Source organism: Sminthopsis crassicaudata, chromosome 1 (assembly GCF_048593235.1).
Source record: "Sminthopsis crassicaudata isolate SCR6 chromosome 1, ASM4859323v1, whole genome shotgun sequence".
NCBI lineage: Eukaryota > Metazoa > Chordata > Mammalia > Dasyuromorphia > Dasyuridae > Sminthopsis > Sminthopsis crassicaudata.
The window spans coordinates 613,989,191-614,013,383 of NC_133617.1; the positions used below are offsets into that span (position 1 = coordinate 613,989,191).

Sequence of the window (24,193 nt, forward strand, 5' to 3'; positions counted from 1 at the left end):
TTTTCCCTCCTCATTTTTCAATCCTACTTATTGATTATGAGCTTCATGTTAAATTTCAGCTCTGTTCATTTGGGGGTACAGAAGCCCAGCTCCAAGCATCAAGCTTTTGTTGTTGTTGTTCTGTTATTTGCAAAGCTAGTTCTGGGGATTTGTAAATTTTTAATCTTTTCAAGTTGTTGTAATCCAGGGAGTGGCCTAAATACTACTAGGTCTATGCTGTGTTGTTTACCCAGAAAAGGCCCTACTACTCTGAAGTCACAAATATTAAAAGCTCCTCTTTGTCATTGTAATATGCCCACATCCTCTATTTTCCTATAATCACAAAAACTAATGGTCCTTTGCCCTGGAACTATGACCCAGAACTGCAATGGAATTGACAAAAAAAATGCACCCCATGCCAGCAGAAGTGGCCTTATAATTTCTTTGACTAGTTTTGTAATCCCCTTGCATTTTCCAGGTTAAGAATTTTTGAAGCTGGGGGCAGCTAGGTCACATAATGGTTAAAGCAACAGACCTGAAGTCAGGAGAAGCTGAGTTCAAAGCTGACCTAACACCTCCTAATTGTATGACCTTGAGCAAAGCACATAACTCCGATTGCCTCATCAAAAACAAAACCAAAACAAAACAAAAAAATTTTGAAGCTGATGCTGCAGGTCCCTTCACAGTCTCTTCCAATGTCCACACCTAGTGTTGCTAGTGTGTGCATTCTAGGAAGGCCTCTACTCCAAATATCTTCCAGACTACTAAATTGTGTTAGAAAAATGTCTTACTCTGATGTTTGTTGACCATGCAATTCTATGATTTAATTAAATTGATGTTTTTTGTTTTGCCAGAAAGGGAGTAAAGATAGAGTTTGTCTAATTTATTGTTTCTATTCCCATCATCTTTGTTATGCTCCCCCCCCCCATAAGCTTTTATTAAACATCTATTATATGTCAGATACTTTGCCAAGTACTTTACTAATATTATCTTATTTAATTACCACAATAATACTGGGGATTTTCTTATTGTTTATAGTTCAATCTGAAACACACAGTGGTTAAGTGATTTGTTCAGGGTCCTACAACTAGTAAGTATAGCAAATCAGATTTGGATTTAGGTCCTCTTGACTTTAAAACCGATACTCCATCCTTGTGTCACCTAGCTTCCCTTATATTTTATTAGGACAAACATTTCAGGTGTACAGTTAAATGGATCCAGAATTTAATAGAAGAAACAGGTTCAATTATGTTTGGAAAAGTATACATTTGAATCACGATCGTATCTTTGACACTTGTTTCCCATATGACTATGTACAAGTTATTAAATCCTCTGAGTCTTAAAGAGCCAGTTATCTGCTAGATTAAAATGGATTTTGGATTGCATCAATGGAGGAAGATCCTACACCAAAATAGCATAGATTAATCACATATAAATATAACCCAGATAGTTCCAGAAGGTAGAATCAGAATTAGTGAACAGTTACAAAAGGGAAATAATATTTTCAAGAATTAACTATATTCAGAAATAGAATGATTTGCCATATTATATGGTTAGTTCTCTGCCATTGAAAGTCTTCAACCAGAAGGGACATTAGGTGAGATGTTGTAATTTATGCCTTTTGAAAGGCAGGAATTGTTTTGCTTTTACTTTTGTATTCCCATTATCCAGTAGACAGACTAATACTACAGTGGCAAATAAAGTATAGCAAGAGAAATCCTGCAGGTCCCTATTCACATCAAAATCCTATCTTCATCACCAGAGGCTCTGACCATGACAAGGAGATTTACTTCCAGATGGTATGAAAGTACTACCAAATGAATTGACCTTTGTAGGTGGCTATTACTGCCACCTACAGTAAAGTACCTATAGAATATTGATGCACTCTTCATTTTAGATATTATATTTTATTTTTACATGATTTTTTCCCTGCATTTTCAAGATATCTCTACTAAATTGTGAAGTTATATGATAGTTAGGATTAGGTCTTTAATTTTTGTCTCTCTCCCAACCCCAAGCACAGTGCTAGGACTCATAGTATACATTCATTTTGATGAGTATTAAATGATGAGTAGTAAATTGTGGTTTAAACAGAGATGGATCAGTTCCTTTTCTCTCTTTCCTTCCTTCCCCAAAGTAACCAATGGCAGGTTCGGCAGCAAAGGAATTTGCTACTTAGTGCTGTATGGAAACATAGTCTTTATTGATTAGAATGGGAACACCGGAGAGCCAGTGGGCAAAATGGCTGCATGGTACAAGTCCATTTGCAAAGAAAAGATTCCCGTTCTCTCTTTTGTGCAGTGATGTAGGGAGGTTCCTGAGAGTGATGTAAATTAAGATAAGGACTCTCTTGTTATCTTTTGGGGACAGACAGAAGTCTCTTCCCAAAAGGAATTTCCTGATGCCATTTGGTCTATCTGAGCAAATTAGAATGGGGGCTGTAAAACCCTGGCCACCTCAGATAGCCGAAACTAGTTTGACCACATCTTGTATCAAAGGTCCAAGTCCCAAAAGAATTTGGAGATCAAACAAAGAATACCAAGGGGCTACCACCCTCAACAATTTGATTAATGTTTCTTGAACTGAACTGAGTACACAAGCATAAAGTATGCAACATTTGCCTTGCACATAGGTAGCCTCTTAATAAATGCCTGTTGAATCTAATATTACCTGCCCAAGGGATCTAGGAAAATACTTTTGATCCCATTCTAACCTAAAAAATGCATGCAAATTTACCTTTTTCTTTTTCTACTAAACAACCACTTAAAAATTCATTTCCTCCCTCCCCCCCCTAGACCACCAGAGCTTCCAGAAGTAATTTAATTATCCACTTGGGTAGTAAGGACATCATAGGGAACACTGCCAAATTCTTTAGGTTTTTTTTTTTGTTTTTTTTTTTTGCATTATGCACATGGCCCATAAAACTCACAGATGTGTTATGAGGCTTAATTAAAAAATGTTTATAAAGGATTTGGCAGGTTCTAGCACATTGGGGAGATATCCAGCAGGGTAACAGGGCATAATATTATGTGTAAAATTGAAAATAGGCCTCTAAGTAAGTTTTGGGATCTCTCCTAAAATATAAAGTCAGAATTATTGGAGATAGAAGAAGCTTAGGAATAATCACCTCCAATTCTCTTAATTTTGAGATAAAGGCCCAAATAGATCAAGTAGCCTATTCGATGTAATATATCTAATAAATGGTAGGAATGAATCTAGGAGCTAGTTTAGGGTACTCTTCCTCACATTGTGCTGGTTTTCATTAAAATATTACCATTAAAATATTACTAAGCATGTAACAGCATTTATAGAATAAGTACTAAATGAGATATAAGAGGTCCATTTACACTCAGCCATTAAAAAGCTCACAATTTTGATTGTTAGATAAGAGAAATAAATTAAAAAAAAACAAAGAATATAGTGAAAAGAAAATAAATAATGAAATATAAAACATATTATATAATAAAATATATTAATTACATATAAAAAGCAGATGCAAATGAAGGAAAAAGCAAAAATTACATAGATTACTTGATAATCAAATTTACCCTCAAAAACCTTGTAAGCACAGAATAGTGATATGCTTCTCAGAACTACGCGATAAATAATTTTCTTGGTGCTGATGATTTTAAAGTGATAACAACAGTAATATTTATGTGGTATTTTAATTTTTGCATTAATTTTAATGTTTGCAAACATTTCTTCACAACAACTTTTTGAAAGATAGTGCAAATATTATTATTTTCATTTTGTAATTGTCATGAGACCTATAAAGTTAAGTAAATTGCTCAAATGGAATTGTAACTTAAACTGTAGTAATCTGAATCCAATTTTAGTGGGGATTTTTGGTGCTGATATGATGGTGGGTAATCAAATGTAGTATTGTCAAAGAACTTTTGTGCCATTTTCATTATCTAGAATCCCCTAAAATCAACAGTAAATGATGTCAATACCAGACCAATACTTCATTTAACTTGTATTTGGAAATGATAATACTAACATCCATATAACACTTTAATGTTTGGAATGCTTGTTGAGTATATTATGTAGTTTGGTTCAAAATGCAATTCATGAAACCTTTGGAATTAAAAAAAAAAAGCATTTTCCCTTGTTAAACATAACTTTTCTTATGCGTAACATTTGTAATGTCCAGACTTTTAGTAAGGCATCACTGAATATCAAATTGAATATTTTGAGTGTGTTTTTCAAATTGTCTAGTGATATTTCTTACTTATTAATTACACTTCTGAGTAGCTAATGAAGAACTGCTAGAAGGTGTTAAAGATCAATAGATAAAAGAGGGTGAAGAGCTCCTTTTTATCTTTGAAAACTTTATTTTAATTTTGGTGTAAATGAAAGTTAGCTGTGAATTTCAAGGTCTGTTGGTAATATGTTCCATAAAAATTTACTATGTATATGTGTTGACAAAACACTTTAAAGAAGAAGTCAGTCATTCTTATATGTATGTGTGTGTTAATATGTGTATATTTATATGTATAGACAGAGAGACACAGTTGCAGAGAGAAAATAATCAAACAGTTCATTTAGTAAGAGAATTTCTTGACTTGTTAGATAATACCAAGGAAAGAAATTTCTTTTACTGTACCACAATTAATATCATAAAATGTTAAAGCAGAGGGAGCTTATGACAGAGATATATATAATTCGCACCTTTCCTGATGAAAAATGTATAGCCAAAGAGTTTAAATGGCAACTCAAAGATTCTAATAATAAATTACAGAGTAGGGATTCCTCAATCATTGTTTAGTACACATTCTCTACAGAACTAGAATTCTCTCTTTTTATGGCCAGATTAGACTCCTAACCATGGCAAGGCATCTTGCAAATGAGTATCTAAGGAACTACCATAATTAGAACATTGAAAAGCCATTACCACTATCAGAAAATATCTCAAAGCATATGTTCCACTAATGGTGAACATGTTAATTTTGTAAAACAAGAACAGGATTTTAAAACATTATATGATAACAGTATTTTAAGGATTAAAAAATTCAAATTTACATCTTGAGTTCAAGAAACTGCATAAATTAAGGCATGAAAATATTTAAATATTTAGATATTAATTGCGATTCCATTGATGTTGAGAATGCCTATATGTCAAAAATCCTTCTATTAAATTTGTCTGTAACAAGACAAGAATTGGCATTAATGAGTATTTCTTAGAATTGCTTCTCTCAAATTGAAATATGTTTCTTTTCTTTTTCCTTTTTTTTCCCCTCTGAGGCTGGGGTTAAGTGACTTGCCCAGGTCACACAGCTAGGAATTGTTAAGTGTCTGAGACTAGATTTGAACTCAGGTCCTCCTGAATTCAGGGCTGATGCTCTATCCACTGTGCCACCTAGCTGCCCCCTGAAATAAGTTTCTAAGAAATTTAATGCAGGATTCTGAGGCCAAAGACCTAGGGAAAACTTTATAGATAAGATCTTATTTTTAACAAAGAATGTAAAAATGTCTCAGCCAAAAAGCTGCTGTGGTTATAATACTCCATTATAGTTAACATATTTAAAGAATCAATCAACTTATGTTTGTTAAGCATCTGTTATATGATGATCTCAATGAAAGATATAGGAGATACAGATAAATTTTTCAACAAATTATTTTATTTTATTTTTGTCATTTTTTATTTTTATAATAACATTTTTATTTTTCAAAATATATGCAAAGGTACTTTTCAGTATTCACCCTTATAAAACCTTGTAACATTCCATAGTTTTCTTTCTCCCTCCCTTTCCATTCTCCTGGGCAGCAAATAATTCAATATAGGTTAAAATATTCAATTTTGGACTTCTGGCCAAGATGGCAATGAGGAGGCAGACAGCTGTTTGAGCTCCTCATTTTCTCTCACAATTTACTTCATGACAAGCCTTGGAATTAATGCTTGACTGGAAAAGAAACCCACAAATAATCACCAACAGAAGACATCCTTGAAATTCACCAGAAAAGGTCTGTGTCTGCTCGGGGGAGGGGATGAACAAACTGGGCACAGACTGAGGGCAAGCAGCCAGAGCAAGGCAGGCAGTTCACACTGTGCAGACCTGAGGGGAGAAGGGTACGATATCTTCCGTTTCTTTGAAACGACCTTTACCCCAGAGTGGATACTCTGTCTTGGCAGCAAGCCAGGATCAGCAGAGAAAATGTAAACACAGGAGGTAAAGAATAAAACCCCAGAAAGCTAATGTCTCTGGACCCGGCCAACCCCCCCCGCCCCCCCCCCCCTGGAGTGACTCAGCTCATTCTTAGAGCCTCAGAGCAGACATGCAGCACAGCAATCATTACTGTCCTGTTGGGGCCTCGCTGCTGTCTCCCCCAGTCTGTAGAAAAAGCCCAGTAACATCATCCAGCCCCATCCCACCACCCAGAAACAGACCAATTGTCTCTCTTGTCAATTTGTTTTCTTCAATTCCTGCTCTGACAAAATGAACAAAAAATTTAAAAGGGCTCTAACCATTGACAGCTTCTGTATAGATAGAGAGCAGGCTTCAAATCCTGAGGAGACTAAAAGCATATTGTTTCCAGAGGAATCCCCTAAGGGGGATAAGATCTGCTCCTCAATACACAAAACTCTCATAGAGGAAATCAAAAAGGCTCTCACAAGAGAGCTAGAAGAGAAATGGAAAAAGGAAAGAGAAGCTTGGCAAGAGAGCCTGGATAAGTAATCCCATGCATTTAAAGACAGAGTAGATAAAGAAAAAAAATCATTGAGAGATAAAATTAGTGAGTTGGAAAAAGAAAACAGCTCCCTAAAAAATAAAATGGATGAAATGGAAAAAAACAATTCCATAGGAAAAAAAAAAAACTCACTTAAAAACTCAACTGGACAATTACAAAAAGATATAAAAAAAGTGAGTGAAGAAAATACATCACTGAAAATTAGACTTGAACAAGCAGAAATGAATGACTCAAGGAGAAACCAAGAAGTAGTCAAGCAAAAGCAGAAAAATGAAACAATTAAAAAGAATGTCAAGTACCTTATTGGAAAGACAACAGACCTGGAAAACAGATCCAGGACAGACAATTTGAGAATAATTGGACTCCCTAAAAAATGTGAGGAAAAAAAGAGCCTGTACACTATTTTCCAGGAAATTATCAAAGAGAACTGCCCAGACGTTATGGAAACAGAGGGTAAAATAGACATTGAAAAAATTCATCAATCACCTACTGAAAGGGACTCTAAAATCAAAACACCAAAAAATATAGTGGCGAAGTTCAAGAACCATCAGACGAAGGAAAAAATATTGGAAGCTGCTAGAAAAAAATCAATTCAGATATGGAGAAGTCACAATAAGGATAACCCAAGATCTAGCAGTGTCCACAATAAAGGAATGAAGGGCCTGGAATATGATATTCCGAAAAGCTAAAGAACTTGGTATGCAGCCAAGAATAACTTACCCAGCAAAAATGACCATCCTTTTCCAGGGAAGAAGATGGACATATAACAAAATAAATGAATTCCATCTATTCATGATGAAAAAACCAGATCTACACAAAATGTTTGATCTTCAAATACAGAACTCAAGAGATCTCTAAAAAGGTAAAAAGAAATCTTGAGAACTATATTTCTGCCATAAATATATGTAAAGAGCACATGTATAATTTGTCCTAGAAACTAGAGGTGGAAATGAAATTATGTCATAAAAAAGGGTAAAGTGGTAGTACTACAACTCATGAAGAGGCAAATGTAACTTATATCTGAGAGAAAGAAAGAAGGTGGATGAACATAGTGTGTATCAATAAACATAATCGATTTATGGTGAAACTTCTTCCACTTCATTGAAAAGTGAGAGGGAAGGAGTAAGCTAAGGGGAAGGGAATACAGAAATTGTGAGAAAAAGGAGTAAAATAGGGAGAGGAACTTTGAGGTGGGGGAGGGTTACTAAAAAGGGAGGGCTATGAAAAGCAAGGAGTATTCACAAGTTTAATACTAGATAGGGGGGTAAAAGGAAAGAAAAGGAGAAAAGCATAAGCAGGGGTTAACAGGAAGGCAAGCAATCTAGAATTAGTCATTATAACAATAATATGAATGGGGTAAACTCCCCCATAAAGAGAAAGCAGTTATCAGAATGGATTAAAAGCCAGAATCCTACTATATGTTGTTTGCAAGAAACACACCTGAAACAGGGTGATACATTCAGAATAAAAGTAAAAGGGTGGAGCAGACTCTACTATGCTTCAGGTGAAGCCAAAAAAGAAGGGGTAGCCATCCTCATCTCAGATCAAGCAAAAACAAAAATTGATCTAATTAAAAGAGATAAGGAAGGGCATTATACCTTGCTAAAAGGTAGCATAGATAATGAAGCAGTAACAATATTAAACATATATGCACCAAGTAGTGCAGCATCTGAATTCTTAAAATAGAAATTAAGAGCTGCAAGAAGAAATAGACAGCAAAACTATAATAATGGGAGATCTCAACCTTGCACTCTCAGAATTAGATAAATCAAACCACAAAATAAATAAGAAAGAAGTCAAAGAGGTAAATAGAATACTAGAAAAGTTTGATATGATAGATCTTTTGCAAAATGTAAATGGAGAAATAAAAGGAGTACACTTTCTTCTCAGCAGTTCATGGAACCTACACAAAAATTGATCATGTACTAGGACATAAAAAAATCAAAATCAAATGCAGCAAGGCAGAAATAGTAAATGCATCCTTTTCAGACCACAATGCAATGAAAATTACATTCAATAAAAAGCCAGGGGAAAATAGACCAAAAATAATTGGAAACTAAATAATCTCATACTAAAGAATGATTGGGTGAAACAGCAAATCATAGACATAATTAATAACTTCACCCAAGAAAATGATAATAATGAGACATCATACCAAAATGTGTGGGATACAGCCAAAGTAGTAATAAGGGGAAGTTTTATATATCTACAGGCCTACTTGCATAAAATAGAGAAAGAGAAGTTCAACGAATTGGGCTTAGAACTAAAAATGCTAGAAAAGGAACAAATTAAAAACCCCCCAGATGAATATGAAACTTGTAATTCTAAAAATAAAAGGAGAGATTAACAAAATTGAGAGTAAAATAAAAACTAATGAATTAATTAATAAAACAAAGAGTTGGTGCTATGAAAAAACCAAAAAAATAGACAAACCCTTAGTAAATCTGATTAAAAAAAGGAAAGAGAAAAAGTAAATTGTTAGTCTTGAAAATGAAAAGGGAGAACTCACCACTAATGAAGAGGAAATTATAACAATAGTTAGGAGCTACTTTGCCCAACTTTATGCAAAGAAATTAAATAACTCAAATGAAATGGAAGAATACCTTCAAAAATATAGCTTGCCCAGATTAACAGAGGAAGAAGTAAATAATCTAAATAGTCCCATTTCAGAAAAAGAAATAGAACAAGCTATTAACCAACTCCCTAAGAAAAAATTCCCAGGACCAGATGGATTTACATGTGAATTCTACCAAATATTTAAAGAACAACTAACTCCAATGCTATATAAACTATTTGAAAAAATAGGGATTGAAGGAGTCCTACCAAATTCCTTTTATGACACAGACATGGTACTGATACCTAAACCAGGTAGGCTGAAAACAGAGAAACAAAATTATAGACCAATCTCCCTAATGAATATTGATGCTAAAATCTTAAATATAATATTAGCAAAAGAACTACAGAAAATCATCCCCAGGATAATACACTATGATCAAGTGGGATTTATACCAGGAATGCAGGGATGGTTAAATATTAGGAAAACTATTAGTATAATTGACCATATTAATAATCAAATTAATAAAAGCCATATGATCATCTCAATAGATGCAGAAAAAGCATATGATAAAATCCAACATCCATTCCTACTAAAAACACTTGAGAGTATAGGAATAAATGGACTATTCCTTACAATAATCAGGAGTATATATTTAAACCTGTCAGTAAACATCATATGTAATGGGGATAAACTGGAACCTTTCCCAATAACATCAGGAGTTAAACAAGGTTGCCCACTATCACCATTACTATTCAATATAGTACTAGAAATGCTAGCCTAGGCAATAAGAGCCGAGAAAAGTTTCAAGGAATTAGAGTAGGAAATGAGGAAATCAAACTATCACTCTTTGCAGATGGTATGATGGTATACTTAGAGAACCCCAAAGACTCTGCTAAAAAGCTATTAGAAATAATCAGAACTTTAGCAAAGTGGCAGGATACAAAATAAATCCACATAAATCCTCAGCACCATCCAAGAGCAAGAGATACAAAGAGAAATTCCATTCAAAAATAGCTATCGATAATATAAAATATTTGGGAATCCATCTACCAAAGGAAAGTCAGGAATTATTTGACCAAAATTACAAAACACTTGCCACAAAAATAAAGTCAGATTTAAATAATTGGAAAAATATTAAGTGCTCTTGGATAGGTCAAGAGAATATAATCAAGATGATAATACTCTCTAAACTAATCTATTTATTTAGTGTTATACCAATCAGACTCCTAAGAAACTATTTTAATGATCTAGAAAAAATAACAAAATTCATATGGAAGAACAAAAGGGAAGTAATGAAAAAAACATCAAATGAAGGTGGCCTAGCAGTACCTGATCTATAACTATACAACACCAAAACCATTTGGTATTGGCTAAGAAATAGACTAGTTGATCGTTGGAATAGATTAGGTTCACAGGACAAAATAGTGAATAAAAATAGCAATCTAATGTTTGACAAAACCAAAGATTCCAACTTTTGGGATAAGAATTCATTATTTGACAAAACTGCTGGAAAAACTGGAAATTAGTATGGCAGAAACTAGGCATGGACCGACACTTAACACCACATACTAAGATAAGATCAAAATGGGTCCATGATTTAGTCATAAAGAACGAGATCATAAATACATTAGAGGAACATAGGATAATTTACTTCTCAGACTTGTGCAGGAGGAAGGAATTTGTTTCCAAAGGAGAACTAGAGATCATTATTGATCACAAAATAGAAAATTTGGATTACATCAAATGAAAAAGCTTCTGTACAAACAAAACTAATGCAAACAAGTTTAGAAGGGAAGTAACAAATTGGGAAAACATGTTTACAGTTAAAGGTTCTGCTAAGGCCTCATCTCCAAAATATACAGAGAATTGACTTTAATTTATAAGAAATCAAGCCATTCTCCAATTGATAAATGGTCAAAGGATATGAACAAAGGATACATGAAATTTTCAGATGATGAAATTGAAACTATTTCCACTCATATGAAAGTCTTCCAAATCACTATTGATCAAAGTAATGCAAATTAAGACAACTCTGAGATACTACTACACACTTATCAGATTGGCTAAGATGACAGAAATAAATAATGATGAATGTTTGAGGGGATGTGTGAAAACAGGGAGACCGATGCATATTTGGTGGAGTTGTGAAAGAATCCAACCATTCTGGAGAGCAATATGGAATTATGCCCAAAAAGTTATCAAACTGTGCATACCTTTGATCCAGCAGTGCTACTACTGGACTTATAGCCCAAGGAAATACTAAAGAAGCAAAGGGACCTGTATGTGCCAAAATGTTTGTGGCAGCCCTTTTTGTAGTGGCTAGAAACAGAGTGCCCTTCAATTGGAGAATGGTTGAGTAAATTATGGTATATATAATGTTATGGATTATTATTGCTCTGTAAAAAATGACCATCAGGATGAATACAGAGAAGCTTGGAGAAACTTACATCAACTGATGCTGAATGAAATGAGCAGAACTAGGAGATCATTATACACTTCAATAACAATACTATATGAGGATGTGTTCTAATGGAAGTGGATCTCTTCAACAAAGAGAAAATCTATTTCATATCCAATTGATCAATAATGGACAGGATTAGCTACACCCAGAGAAGGAACAGTGGGAAATGAGTGTAAACTGTTTGCATTTTTGTTTTTCTTCCCAGGTTATTTTTACCTTCTGAATCCAATTCTCCCTTTGCAACAACAACAAAAACAACAAAATTCAGCTCTGCATATATATATATATATTACCTAGGATATATTATAACATATTTAATATGTATGGGAATGCCTGCCATCTAGGGGAGAGGGTGGAGGGAAAGGGGGGAAAAATTCGGAAAAGAAAGGAATACAAGGGATAATGTTGTAAAAAATTACTTATGCATATGTACTGTCAAAAATGTTATAATTATAAAATTAATAAAAAATAAATAAAATAAAATATGAAAATTTTCTAAAAATCTAATGCAAAAAAAATTTTAATTTGCAAAGGCCACAGATATAGACAGCCAGAAGGTGCCCGAGTATATCTAGTCCAACTCTTTCCCTTAACATGTAAAGAAAACAGGACTCTGGAAGGTGATATGCAAATAGCATTGCTGTATTCATCATCATTTTCATTATTTATTTTTATTATTTTTGGTTTTCCCAGGTTATACAGATAGTAACCAGTGGAGGCAGGATTTGCACACCAATTATATTATTATAACAACATGAATTTAGAGGTTGAAGTGATTTTAAAGATTACCTAGTCTTATAGATAAGTTATACAACTTGCTCTAGATCACATATATACTTTTAGAGGGCAATTATGTAACACCAGAGCCAGTCTTCTTTTCCTTGTTCCATACAGACTTAAAATGTGCTACTAATAGTGTTGATAGGTGTATTACATCACCATTATCATCATCATCATCATGATATGTCAGCTATGAAGCTGATACTAATATCATGCTTTGATGTAAGGGGCTGAAACTTGAGTCAATGCACTGAGGTGGGACAATTGAGCACTTGAGGCTAATTACTGATTGAACAATACTCTATAAGAATATGCTTGGAAAATGACCCTTCCCATTATCCTGTGCTCACTTGTTTGGTGTGTGCAGAGAATTGTGGGAGCGACTTGCCAGGGTCACTTCTGTGAGAGAGATGAGGCGGTGAGGTCACAGAGATCCTACGTGTCCACTCTCGTCACTTCTACCACTAAGGACCTAGAATAAAGACTTTTGCTTATCTTGACTTCTGCTGATTCTAAAGTATCCAGGGTGCTAATGTGGTCGCCACACTTTAAGGATGAAAAATAAAAACAATTAATATGATTTCATCAATATTAGAGTAACTGTGGGATTATATATCTGATTCCAATTTCTGCCATTTTGCTATATGACAATTTGCTCTGGATCCCAGTCAGTGTTTATATCTACAAAAACAATGAAGCCTTTCTAATGCCATATTCAAATCGTCCAGTTTCTCATCACGATTAGCTAAGAATTCTGAATTTAGATTGCAGGAATGAAAAGATCAATGTTTGCATACTTTAGATGCTATTCATCAGATTTTCAAGTTTGGGATATGGGCCGAATTTATAAACATTTTTCAGGAGGAAACCTCTCATGTCTCCTGATTTAGTAAAAATTGAAATAGGTGTTTTGTGTTTTTTTTTATTCATACCTGAAAATCTAGACTTTAAAAAAAGGTCAAATATTGGGTCATAATTCGTTAAAGCAAATGGTTTGTGATTTTAACAAAGCAATTACCATAGAAGCATTTTGAGGCACATAGAATGAAGATGCACTATGAAAGCACCCTAGTCATATAATGTTAGCTACTCTAGGAATGAGCTAATTAGAACTCTTCGTAGTTGGGTCTAATCATAGGAAATATCAAGCTTGTTATTTTTTCACAGCCACAGCATCTATTTAAAGGAAATGAATCTTATGTCCATATTTTTAGAAACTGTATAGAAATTATAGCCTGAAATGCACAATGAGTATTTTTATGGCTTTGGAAAAAAAATGTCCTTCATAATGTATGAAACTCTTAAATTGATTATGAATTATTGAAGCCAAACTAATAATCCCCAGCAATATGTTAAACTCCTTGAGATTGGGGCAATGGTCCATATAGCCAAACTTATACAATGCTAGGCACATCATACATTATTATTATATGTTGTTGAACTGAATTGATCTTGTGGGGCCCAAGGAAAACAGAATGTTCAGATATTGCAGATCTTCCATTAGAGAAGAAAAGGCAAATCTTTCTCTTCTGATTACTTTAGATTGCTAATCTTGGTGCATAATTGACAATTTACTATTTAGTGTACTATAAGAGACAGCTATAAAAGACACCATTCATAGAATGGTGGACCTGGAGTCAAGTAGAAATTAATTCAAATTCAGTCTCAGACACTAGTTATGTCACCCTGGGTAACTCACATGATCTCTATTTGCCTTAATCCATTGAATAAGAAAATGATAAATCATTCTGGCCAAGAAACTTCCATGGACAGTATAAATGGGCCTTAGTCCATAGGATCAGGAAAAGTTGGACACAACTGAATTGGAGCAACAACCAGTATTATACTCATTTGAAATATCTTTATTGAGTGACTGCTATGAGCAAGGACGTATGCAACAAGCTGGAAGGGGATTATACACATTATCAGCCCTAAAAAATCTAATAGGACATTAGTAGAGAGCAGGTAAGAACAACTGGAGATTGTCCATGTGACCAATGAATAAAGGCCACTAGAAGGTTAAGCAACTTGTCCACAATTTTACCAAACATAATAAGTGTTAGAATTACTTATTGAAAATCTCTGCCTCCCAACCAAACCCTTTAGCTCTCTATCTCTCTGAACTAGTAAAGGAGAAAGGACAGGGCTTACTATGATATAAATTAAAGAATAATGAATTCTAAAGAAATAAAGTTTAGAGGCAGCTAGCTAGTGCACCAGCCCTGAAGTCAGGAGGACTTGAGTTCAAATTTGGTCTCAGACACTTAACACTTGCTAGTGGGCAAGTCACTTAATGGCAATTAACTCAACAAAATAAATACATAAATTAAGTGAATAAACAAGCACACAAATAAATAAATACAGTTTGCTGGTTGTTTGGGGGTAAGGAGAGATTGCTTTAGGATGTGTAGATCAAGGGAAAAAAAAAAAAAAAAAAAAAGCAAAAACCAGGCTTCAGGAGATTGCACCTTAAAGGAAGAATATTTATAGTATTTGTAATATCTTTCTCTTTCAAGCTTCTGAAGAGCTGGCATTTTCTCTCCTTTATTCAAAGCATAAGAAACTGTTTATCAAGTCAGTGGGTATTTTGCCATTTAAGATCCAGAACTTATCATCTCTTTCTCACCTTAGAATGTAAACTTGAGGGTAGGGTTTTTCCTTTCTTCAAATCTGTATTTAGCACAGTGTTAGGCATAAATAATAAATGTTCAATCAAAGATGATGAGAATCTTCAGAAGGAATCTCCTAATGATATAACAACTTTGCCTCTATACTGAGATTGCATGACTGGTAATTACTTGTGGTAAAAATAATTTAAAATTTCTTGAGGTCTTCTTGAATTATTTTGCTCATTAAATATTTGTTTCTTTTACTTCAACAGAAATTTGCCTTTTGACAAAAGGCCGCCGCACAGCCAGTGTCCGAGCTGATACTTACTGCCGCCTCTATTCACTGTCTGTGGACAATTTCAATGAGGTATTGGAGGAGTATCCCATGATGAGGAGAGCCTTTGAAACAGTAGCGATTGACCGACTAGATCGGATAGGTATTCTTTTTTATTGCATTCTTACTTACCAACACAATTTGTTTTTGTTTAGTGGACTAGAAGTATGCCCGGGCTAGGTGTATTAGCTAATATATGGAAAATAAGTTTTCAGATAACTATCTAACAACTTCTCAAACCATGCTTGATATTCTGCTCTGTATGCTATAGGTTTAATTTTCTTTTATTTTTGCTAGCTTTGCAATCTGCTTTCCACAGCGATACCAACACTGTGTGATTGTTCAGGTAACTAAAATACTAAATAAACAAGTTCTATGTAGTAATTAAAATAGAACTACAATGTTCAATAGACTCAAGCCTGAATCTACACTACAGACAAAACTATTCATTTGGAGGTTTAAACTAATGTGTTTTTCAGAGAGATTTATCTCTACATTAAGAAATGAAAAAATGAGAACCTACCCTCAGTAAAAAATATGGAAATGACTGTAGTGTAGACACAGGTAGGAGTAGTCTATTTAGAGGTATCCAACACTGGTATTTTTCCTCACTGATAAATATCTCCCTTGTTAAAGTTTCCTCTGCTATTAGAATATTAGATCTTTTAGCTATAGTAATGTAAAAACCTTAATCCCTTCAATAATCCAATGGGTTTGAGATCATTTCAGTGTGAATATTGCTGGCACTGGTGCAGATCACAACCCATCTATGCCTTCTCATCCTGCACTATCTCTCCCCATGTCTCCTATCTTTGTCTTCTATAGATGGTCCATGGAAGTGGGGATTGGGTCTGCTAGAGTATGCTCTTCTTTTAGTTTGTTTGTTTTAAGAGATAAGGCCTAAGCCTTTGATTTTATTGATAAAGGCAATTCTCTCTACTAAAGTAAATCAACATTATATCTGCAATTTGCATTCTTGAAAGATTTCTTAGATTAGGGAGTTGAGAAAATAAATGACATGCTTAAGATCACAGACAATATATGTCAGAAACAGAAATTTTTACCCAAATCTTGGTGACTATAGGCAATTATGCAAAAGTGACTTTCAGTATCTTAAAAGATTTAAATAATTTTCATTTTTAATTTTGATTCAGACATTGCTACAAATCTCCCTATCTATCCAAATTACTTTCAGAAGGGAATTTGGGGATGGTACATTCCTGGTAGCTGAGGGTGTGAAGGACACTGATGGAGAGTATGGGGGATTATCCCTAATTTCTTTGGTATATGCTTGCTTTCTTCTTTTCCTTGTGCTTCCAAAATCCCAGATTGCATAATAGTCTGAAATTTCGAAGGGAAGAAGGGATTATTTAGGCATAATTTTTTGTTCCAAACCTCTGCCATACAATGGGGAGTTTTATATCTTTGATAATAGGAGATAGTTATGCAAGAAGATAGAATATCAGCAAATGATGAAGTACCTTGTGCCTGGATGTATGCTTGTTTATGAGCAAATATACTTGGGTTGGACATCCTCTCTAATTCCCAATTGTATGGAATTAATTGAGGGTGATCAAATTTCAGAATAACAAGACTGTTCCTTGCTTATCTAGCTAAGCACTTCTGGAAGTAACATTAAATTTTTTAAGGAAAGAATATGTTGAAGTTTAAAACTTCTACTTTTCAAAGTGTCAAAGAGAACCAAAGTTTATGACTAAGTAGTACCTACCTATTGCTAGCTGATTAAACATTGCTTTGCAAGCAGACATATCCAATCTTAATTAGCATAAAAATAAACCAAGCAGTCTAGTGGTTTCTAAGTATCAGACTTCTCAGGATCTTTCCTCTTTCAAAATTGTAAAACAATATCAACAGATGAGCAGTAAAAGATAGCACATAGTAAACCTTCAAAGTCAGAATAATGAGGATACAAGACTCACCTCTGACACTTACCTAATATAGGACCCTAAGGAAGTCATAAGCTCTCAGAAGCCTAGGTAACTATCTAGGATAGGGGTTCTCAAATTACGGCCCGCCGGCCAGATGCAGCTGCCATGGATGTTTATGCGTCCTGCTGGGTTATGGGAAATGGGCTGAGGGCGGAGACAGAGTGTCAGTTTTTGTTTTTACTATAGTCTGGCCCTCCAACAGACTGAGGGACAGTGAATTGGCCCCCTGTTTAAAAAGTTTGAGGACCACTGATTCTAGGATGATTAATTGCAGACCAGCTGCCCATCTTCATGTTTAAGGAGAATTTCCTCACTATCAGCTCATTGTAATAATTAAATCAGGTAAAATAATGGAACCCACTCTTCTTCAATTTGCAGAAGCTCATTAGCAGGGACTACTTAGTGATGATTCTGCCCCAGTAATCAATGAAGGTTTACTGAGATGCTGAAGAGTTACAGAACAGAGAAATCATTGATATTTGAAGTATTAAAATAAATCAGTAAGAGAGAGGGGAAGGTGAAAAGGGAAAGAAGCAAATAAGCATTTATATAACCCTTATTATGGGCCAAAAACTGTACAAATATTCTTATATGATAAAAATGAATGAATACTTCTTTCATTCTTGTTTCAGCAAGAAGTCATACGGTTTCTAATATATAGGCAGAGATGAAACAAAAATAGAGCCCTTTTATGCAAAGAAGTATCATTCCTCCTGGTCTAGTGATCAATGCTTACAAATATTTTTCAGGAAGTTTCAGAAAGTATACTAGGCAAGCGTATGTATTTATTACTTCTATAAGAGTCTAGTACTCAGGAAATTAGGACAACTTGATAAGTAGACAGGTAGAATTTTTATTTGGGCATTAAAAATATAATTGCTTTTGCCTGTATAATTCAGTAAATTTTGACCCAATAACCTACCATTTTAGTGAGATTCCCATTTACATTAAGAGCAATGTTCTATTTAGAGTGGAGATTCTTAACCTAGTGCCTGCAAATTGTATACACACCTATATGCATATAAAATATATCTCTGATTTAGAGATATATCTCAGCCATGTTCCAAACACTGTAATATTAAGAATATTAATCAATTACTTTTCTTAATGGTACATTTGAATAAAACTGTTTTTTGCTGCTTCTAGTCAAGGAACTATTTTTGACATATCTGCAATTGTGTACCATGGTAAATACAAATTTTGGAATAGTATTAGTTATGATGTTGTTAACATAATATTCAAATATTAAACATAAAGAGAGAAATAGGGTCATTTCTACCAGAGCTCTATTGAAAATAAGATGAAAAAAAGATCACTAACAATACTGCTAACATAAAAGATTGAAGTCCTCCTATCTCTGATACATGCTAGCTTTGTGACCATAGACATCTTCCTAGTGTTCCAGGTAGCTCTCTAAGATACATTGACAGTGTCATTCTGTATTGGCAGATGGACTTCCCACATCAAAAGTTTCTTATATTAATGTAGAGCACCATTTCACTCTTTTACCCCCCCCATGTTAAAGATCACATCTGTGATACTTTAATGTAAAAAACAAACAAAAATACAAACAAACAAACAAACAAACAAAAAAACCAAAACTATTTCACAGAAACAAATAAGAAAATTAAATCTCAGGTAGCTTAAGTAAAGTTTAAAGGAGAAATATTTATAACCTTCCCAGTTTTAGCTTATTGGGAACAATCTCAGTCTGGCTTGTCATCCTTTGCTTGGAATTCTTCTAACTATGTGCTTTCTTCTGCGGACAGGAAAGAAGAATTCAATTCTTCTGCAGAAGTTCCAGAAGGATCTGAATACTGGTGTTTTCAACAATCAGGAGAATGAGATCCTGAAACAGATCGTAAAGCATGACAGAGAAATGGTTCAAGCTATTGCTCCAATGAATTTTCCCCAAATGCCAACCTTGAATTCCAGCACTTCCACCACTATTCCATCCTCCCGAATGAGAACACAATCTCCTCCTGTTTATACAGCAACAAGCCTGTCTCATAGCAACCTTCATTCCCCAAGTCCTAGCACTCAGACCCCACAGCAAGCTGTCATCCTGTCACCTTGCTCTTATACCACGGCAGTCTGCAGCCCTCCAGTACAGAGCCCCCTGGCAGCTCGAACTTTTCAATATGCCTCCCCAACCACTTCCCAACTGTCACTGATGCAGCAGCAGCCACCTCCACCACAGCCACCCCAGCAGCCCCAGACACAGCAGCAACAGCCACCGCCTCAACCTCTGCAGCAACAGCAGCCACAGACACCTACCATCTCTTCCCAGAAAAATGAGGTGCACAGGAGTACCCAGGCTCTTCATAACACCAACCTGAGCAGAGAGGTCAGACCCCTATCAGCCTCTCAGCCTTCGCTGCCTCATGAAATCTCCACTCTGATTTCCAGACCTCATCCCACAGTAGGAGAGTCCCTAGCTTCAATCCCACAGCCTGTCTCTGCTGTCCATGGTACAGGCATTCAGGCAGGGCCCAGGGGCAGTGTTCCTCAGAGAGTCACCCTCTTCCGACAGATGTCTTCTGGAGCAATCCCTCCCCACCGAGGAGCTGTCCCAACCCCACCACCAGCAACAGCTACACTACAGAGAGATTCCTCCACAGTCTTAAGTACAGATCCAGAAGGAGACAAACCACGATTTGCTTCAAATTTATGATCCCTGCTGATTATAAAAGCAGAAAGTACTGTTATAGACTGAGACTTTCCCCCAGAAACTATTTTAATCTATGTTCTGAATAGGTCCCTGTAGTCTACTCAGAAGAAATATTTTAGACAGCTCTACCCTACATACAAAATGTAAATATATATATACATATATACATAATATACATATATATATATATTTAAAGTTCCCCAAAGAAAGAAATTTAAAAGACCCGTTTAGCATTCAGTGTTATGTCTTCTTTTCTTTAAATCATTAAAGGAGTCTAAATTTTGTTGTAAGATTATTTATTTTTAACCTTCATTGACTCAAAAATTACTTTGACACATGTATTTCTTTACTTGATGGAAAATTCCTAGATTGAATGAAAAAATCGAATTGCCATGACCTTCACAGGTGAAAAGACAATGCTAACTCTGATAAGAAATCTACTTTTAAGAAGGTAATTATGAGTTAGTGAATAGCAACTAGTTTTTTTTCTTTTTTTCAAAACTATCATTAATTGCAAAATTGCAAAATTAATTTCTCTGAATTGGAAACAATTATTTAATGATGTCTTCATTGACAGGTTCCATTTTCTAGATTATACTGTGTTTTGGTGCTTTCCATGCTGAATTAGATTGAATACCACCATCGGCTCAAATCATCTCCAGTAGAAGGACTATCACAATCATTGTTCTGGATGGTTCCAACTGCAAACTGAGTGAACTATTTTCTCTGTACTGTGATGTCAGACATTTATGAAGAAAGACCCAATGCTCAATTAATGTCAGTTTTAATAACTTTTCTGACCCAAACAAAATAATAGTTGCAGTATGGTATGCTATGACAGTCACTGTTTTGGAATTGAGTGTCATCTCTTCACTTCAAAACTTAGTTTTAAATTTTACCAAACCTAACTGTGACAAACATTCAAATGTAATCTAACAGCTTGAAACATATACTGTTACTTTTACTTACAATGTTTTTGATGCAAAAGTATATGCTTGATCCTGCAAATTACTTGTATTTCACTCAAACCATCACTTTTCTTCTTCCTTGCCATAAGCAAGTATCTAAAAATATTCCCTGCATGCTTTTTGAAAAAAAAAAAAAAAATTAGGTTCAATCAGTCATTGTAGGGAAAAAAAAAACTTACAGTATTTCTTGGTTTTATAAAACTAACATTCATAAATTGTGTCTACCTTTAAATTCCTATAATGCTGGTTTGGAATCTCTAACTTAAGTCTAGAAGTGAGTTTTTATTTTTATTATTATTTAAAAGGTCATTTGTAAACACAGCTTGATTTAGAGTTTCAAGTGCATTCTGTGTCTTCACTGTAGTTGGTAGTTAACTGTGGTGTTAATTTAAAAGAAATAAATATAATATAGCATCAAGTCTGTTTGGGAATGCACGATTTGCTCTGTGTATAGTGAAACTATGTGGATAGTCAATCTTAAAGCATGTAGTGTACTACATAACCCATAGATAGAAGGTTTCTTATTTTAAATGTCTACAATAGTTGGAAAAAAGTGACAGAAAGCAGGGTTAAAGCTTTACTGTTGTATGAATGTTTCTTTCCTTTGCTCAGATCTTCCCATGATCTTGTAAATGGGTCTTTGTTCAATTTCTTCACAAAAGATGTTCCTAAATAATCATTTGTGCCTACTTTGTCACAGTAAATAATGGATAACTGGAACACAATCTGAAGAGTCTTGGTAATCAACTTTTGCAAAAACCAAACAAGTGTCCCAATTAATCTACCTTAAGAAAATGTTCTCAAGTTTCTTCAATGCTGACATAAACTCTGAATGTGTAGAAGTTACATACTACCATATATCACACATAGAAATGTATTATTGAAAGCTGAATAAAAGTCCTAAAGTGGACAGAGTTTGACCTATGAGGCATGACATGCCTTTTATTGAAAAGGAATGAGGAAAAAAAGGTGTATTTTTGTTTTCTAACAAATTCCCACTCATGGAGAAATAATTACCAATTAACATGCTACTGATATCTAATGGCATAGGAATAAGAAAAGAATTGTGTAGATTGTAAATATTTGTGTGTATGTATACACATATATATGGATATGCTGCAAGACCACCTATTTAACAGAACCAATTTTTTATTTTATTATGAAATTGAAAAATATATTTGAATTGTTAAGATATTTTGGTCCTTCGAACTACTTACAGTTTACATTTGATAGGAGTGATAGGTTTAGTAGTGAAATATTTTTATATGTAAATTTTTTTTAATTTTGAGCACTATGGTGAAACATAAGTAAAATTTATTTGCATGGTCTTTCAGTGAAATGATAAACTTTTTAATGACTTTATAACAGAATGGACAAAATCTAGGGTTTTTATGTTAAACCAATAAAACTGTACAGGGTACAAATCATATACATATATATATATATGTGTATATATATATATATATATATATATATATATATATATATATATATATATGTGTATATGAATATACACACACACATATATGTACGTGTGTGTATATATGGGGAAAATGGACTCGCATACCTGTAATATAAAAGGTTCATCCATTTCAAGTTGAAGAAGTGGCCTATTTTCTCTGTACATAAATAATCCCATAGTATGGAATTTCCCATCTGTACAGAATTTAATGTATTAATGGAAAGATTGAATCTACTGCTGCTGGGAAGACTATAGAGCTATTGATTTTTGCATTGACTGTATGATCAGGGACAAGTTAGATTTTTTTTTCTTTTTGTCTTTGCTCAAAGCCATAAATATATATATATATATATTATATTATATAAAAATATAAATATAAAGATTATTAATAAATTGAACAGAAAATAAGCTAAGATCATGAATTTTTTATTTGACCAGTGCAATATTGTATTTTACTAATGAGCTGGGCATTGTCTTTTATCTTTATATCTGATGACTGCTAAGTGAGTTTTGGTTGGTATGCAACATTAAATTTTAATTGTTTATATGTAATAGCATCAGGGAAAGAGTTTTTACCATTCATTTGACTCAGCATTGAATCTAAAGGCTAATTTGCTATTTGAGTGTAATCTTTTCTCTGTGGCACCTCTGCTTGTTGTTGCTGTCCAATTTTAAAATTTAGGCTGCTCTAATTGCATTGAAATTCACTTAGGTAGATTTACTTTACTGCAGCAAAGGACTTCCCAAAGGATTTGCATATTGATGGGACATCTCAACTACACAAATGGATTTTGAATCAGATACAAAATTATAAAAGGGAGTAAAATCCTGGGAGATTTCATTACAGATAGAAAAGCACTTAGAGGAATGCAAAAAGGATTGTACTAGGGCTTATTCACTAAATGCAAATCCTATTGACCCAGGCCTCAGTGGCCCACAAGTAATTGAATTCTCTTAAGTGCAAAGCTCCACTGAAAACAAGTGGATCTTTTTGTGGTTTATATATTTTTATATCAACCAGATCTTCTTGTTGGTAATAAGCACATAGTCAAATTATATTGTGTGTGTATATACACATATATATGTATATATGTGTATATGTGTATATATATATAAAACCGTATGACTTAACTTGTATAACTGTAGCCCATAAATGGAGGGATGTAGATTGCATATATATGGAATTGCAGCTATTTTCTATGTTTTTTAAAAATATTTTTGGTATGCTAGGCAAAGCTTACTCCATCACCTGTATTCATTTTAACTCCCTAATGTCCTTATTATGCCAGTACCTTCTCTAAGCCTTATTTCCTTCATTTGAAAAATTAATAATTGAACCAAATAACTGAAAAGGCCCTTTCTAAACATAATGTGTTTTTTGCTATGAAATAAGTGTTATATGTATATATTCATTTTTATATCATTTATAAAATGAGAAAAGTTCCTAATTATTTTTCTTCTTTCTTTTTAACTGTGTTGCCCCACTTAAGCCCCATTGGTCTTCCTTGGATGGTTTGATGCTGAACATCAATTGCTATTTTCATTCCTTGAAAAAAGTGCACAAGAGCTGAAGGTCAAAATGAATGCTGGCAGATGCAGAGCTGCCAGCTTCAGTCTGTAGTCTTTTCCTTGGTGCACCCTTCCCCAAGGGAGACATGAATGGAATAAAAGAGAAAGCACTGTCATAAGCAGGGGATAATTATACCTATTGCTATTAGGCTGAAGCACTTGAC

At 34.2% G+C, this 24,193-nt stretch overlaps 1 protein-coding gene across 3 annotated transcripts in view; it reads left to right on the forward strand.

Annotated features, from left to right (window-relative positions):
- Positions 1-23,810, forward strand: part of HCN1 (hyperpolarization activated cyclic nucleotide gated potassium channel 1) — a 612,097-nt gene extending 588,287 nt beyond the window's left edge. For all 3 annotated transcript variants that reach the window (XM_074282554.1, XM_074282553.1, XM_074282556.1), the window contains 2 exons: positions 15,349-15,513; positions 19,129-23,810. In XM_074282554.1, coding sequence (XP_074138655.1) covers positions 15,349-15,513; positions 19,129-20,033 — 1,070 coding nt within the window. In that variant the 3' untranslated portion in view covers positions 20,034-23,810. The remainder of the gene's footprint in view (positions 1-15,348; positions 15,514-19,128) is intronic.
- The last annotated feature ends 383 nt before the right edge of the window (positions 23,811-24,193 follow it).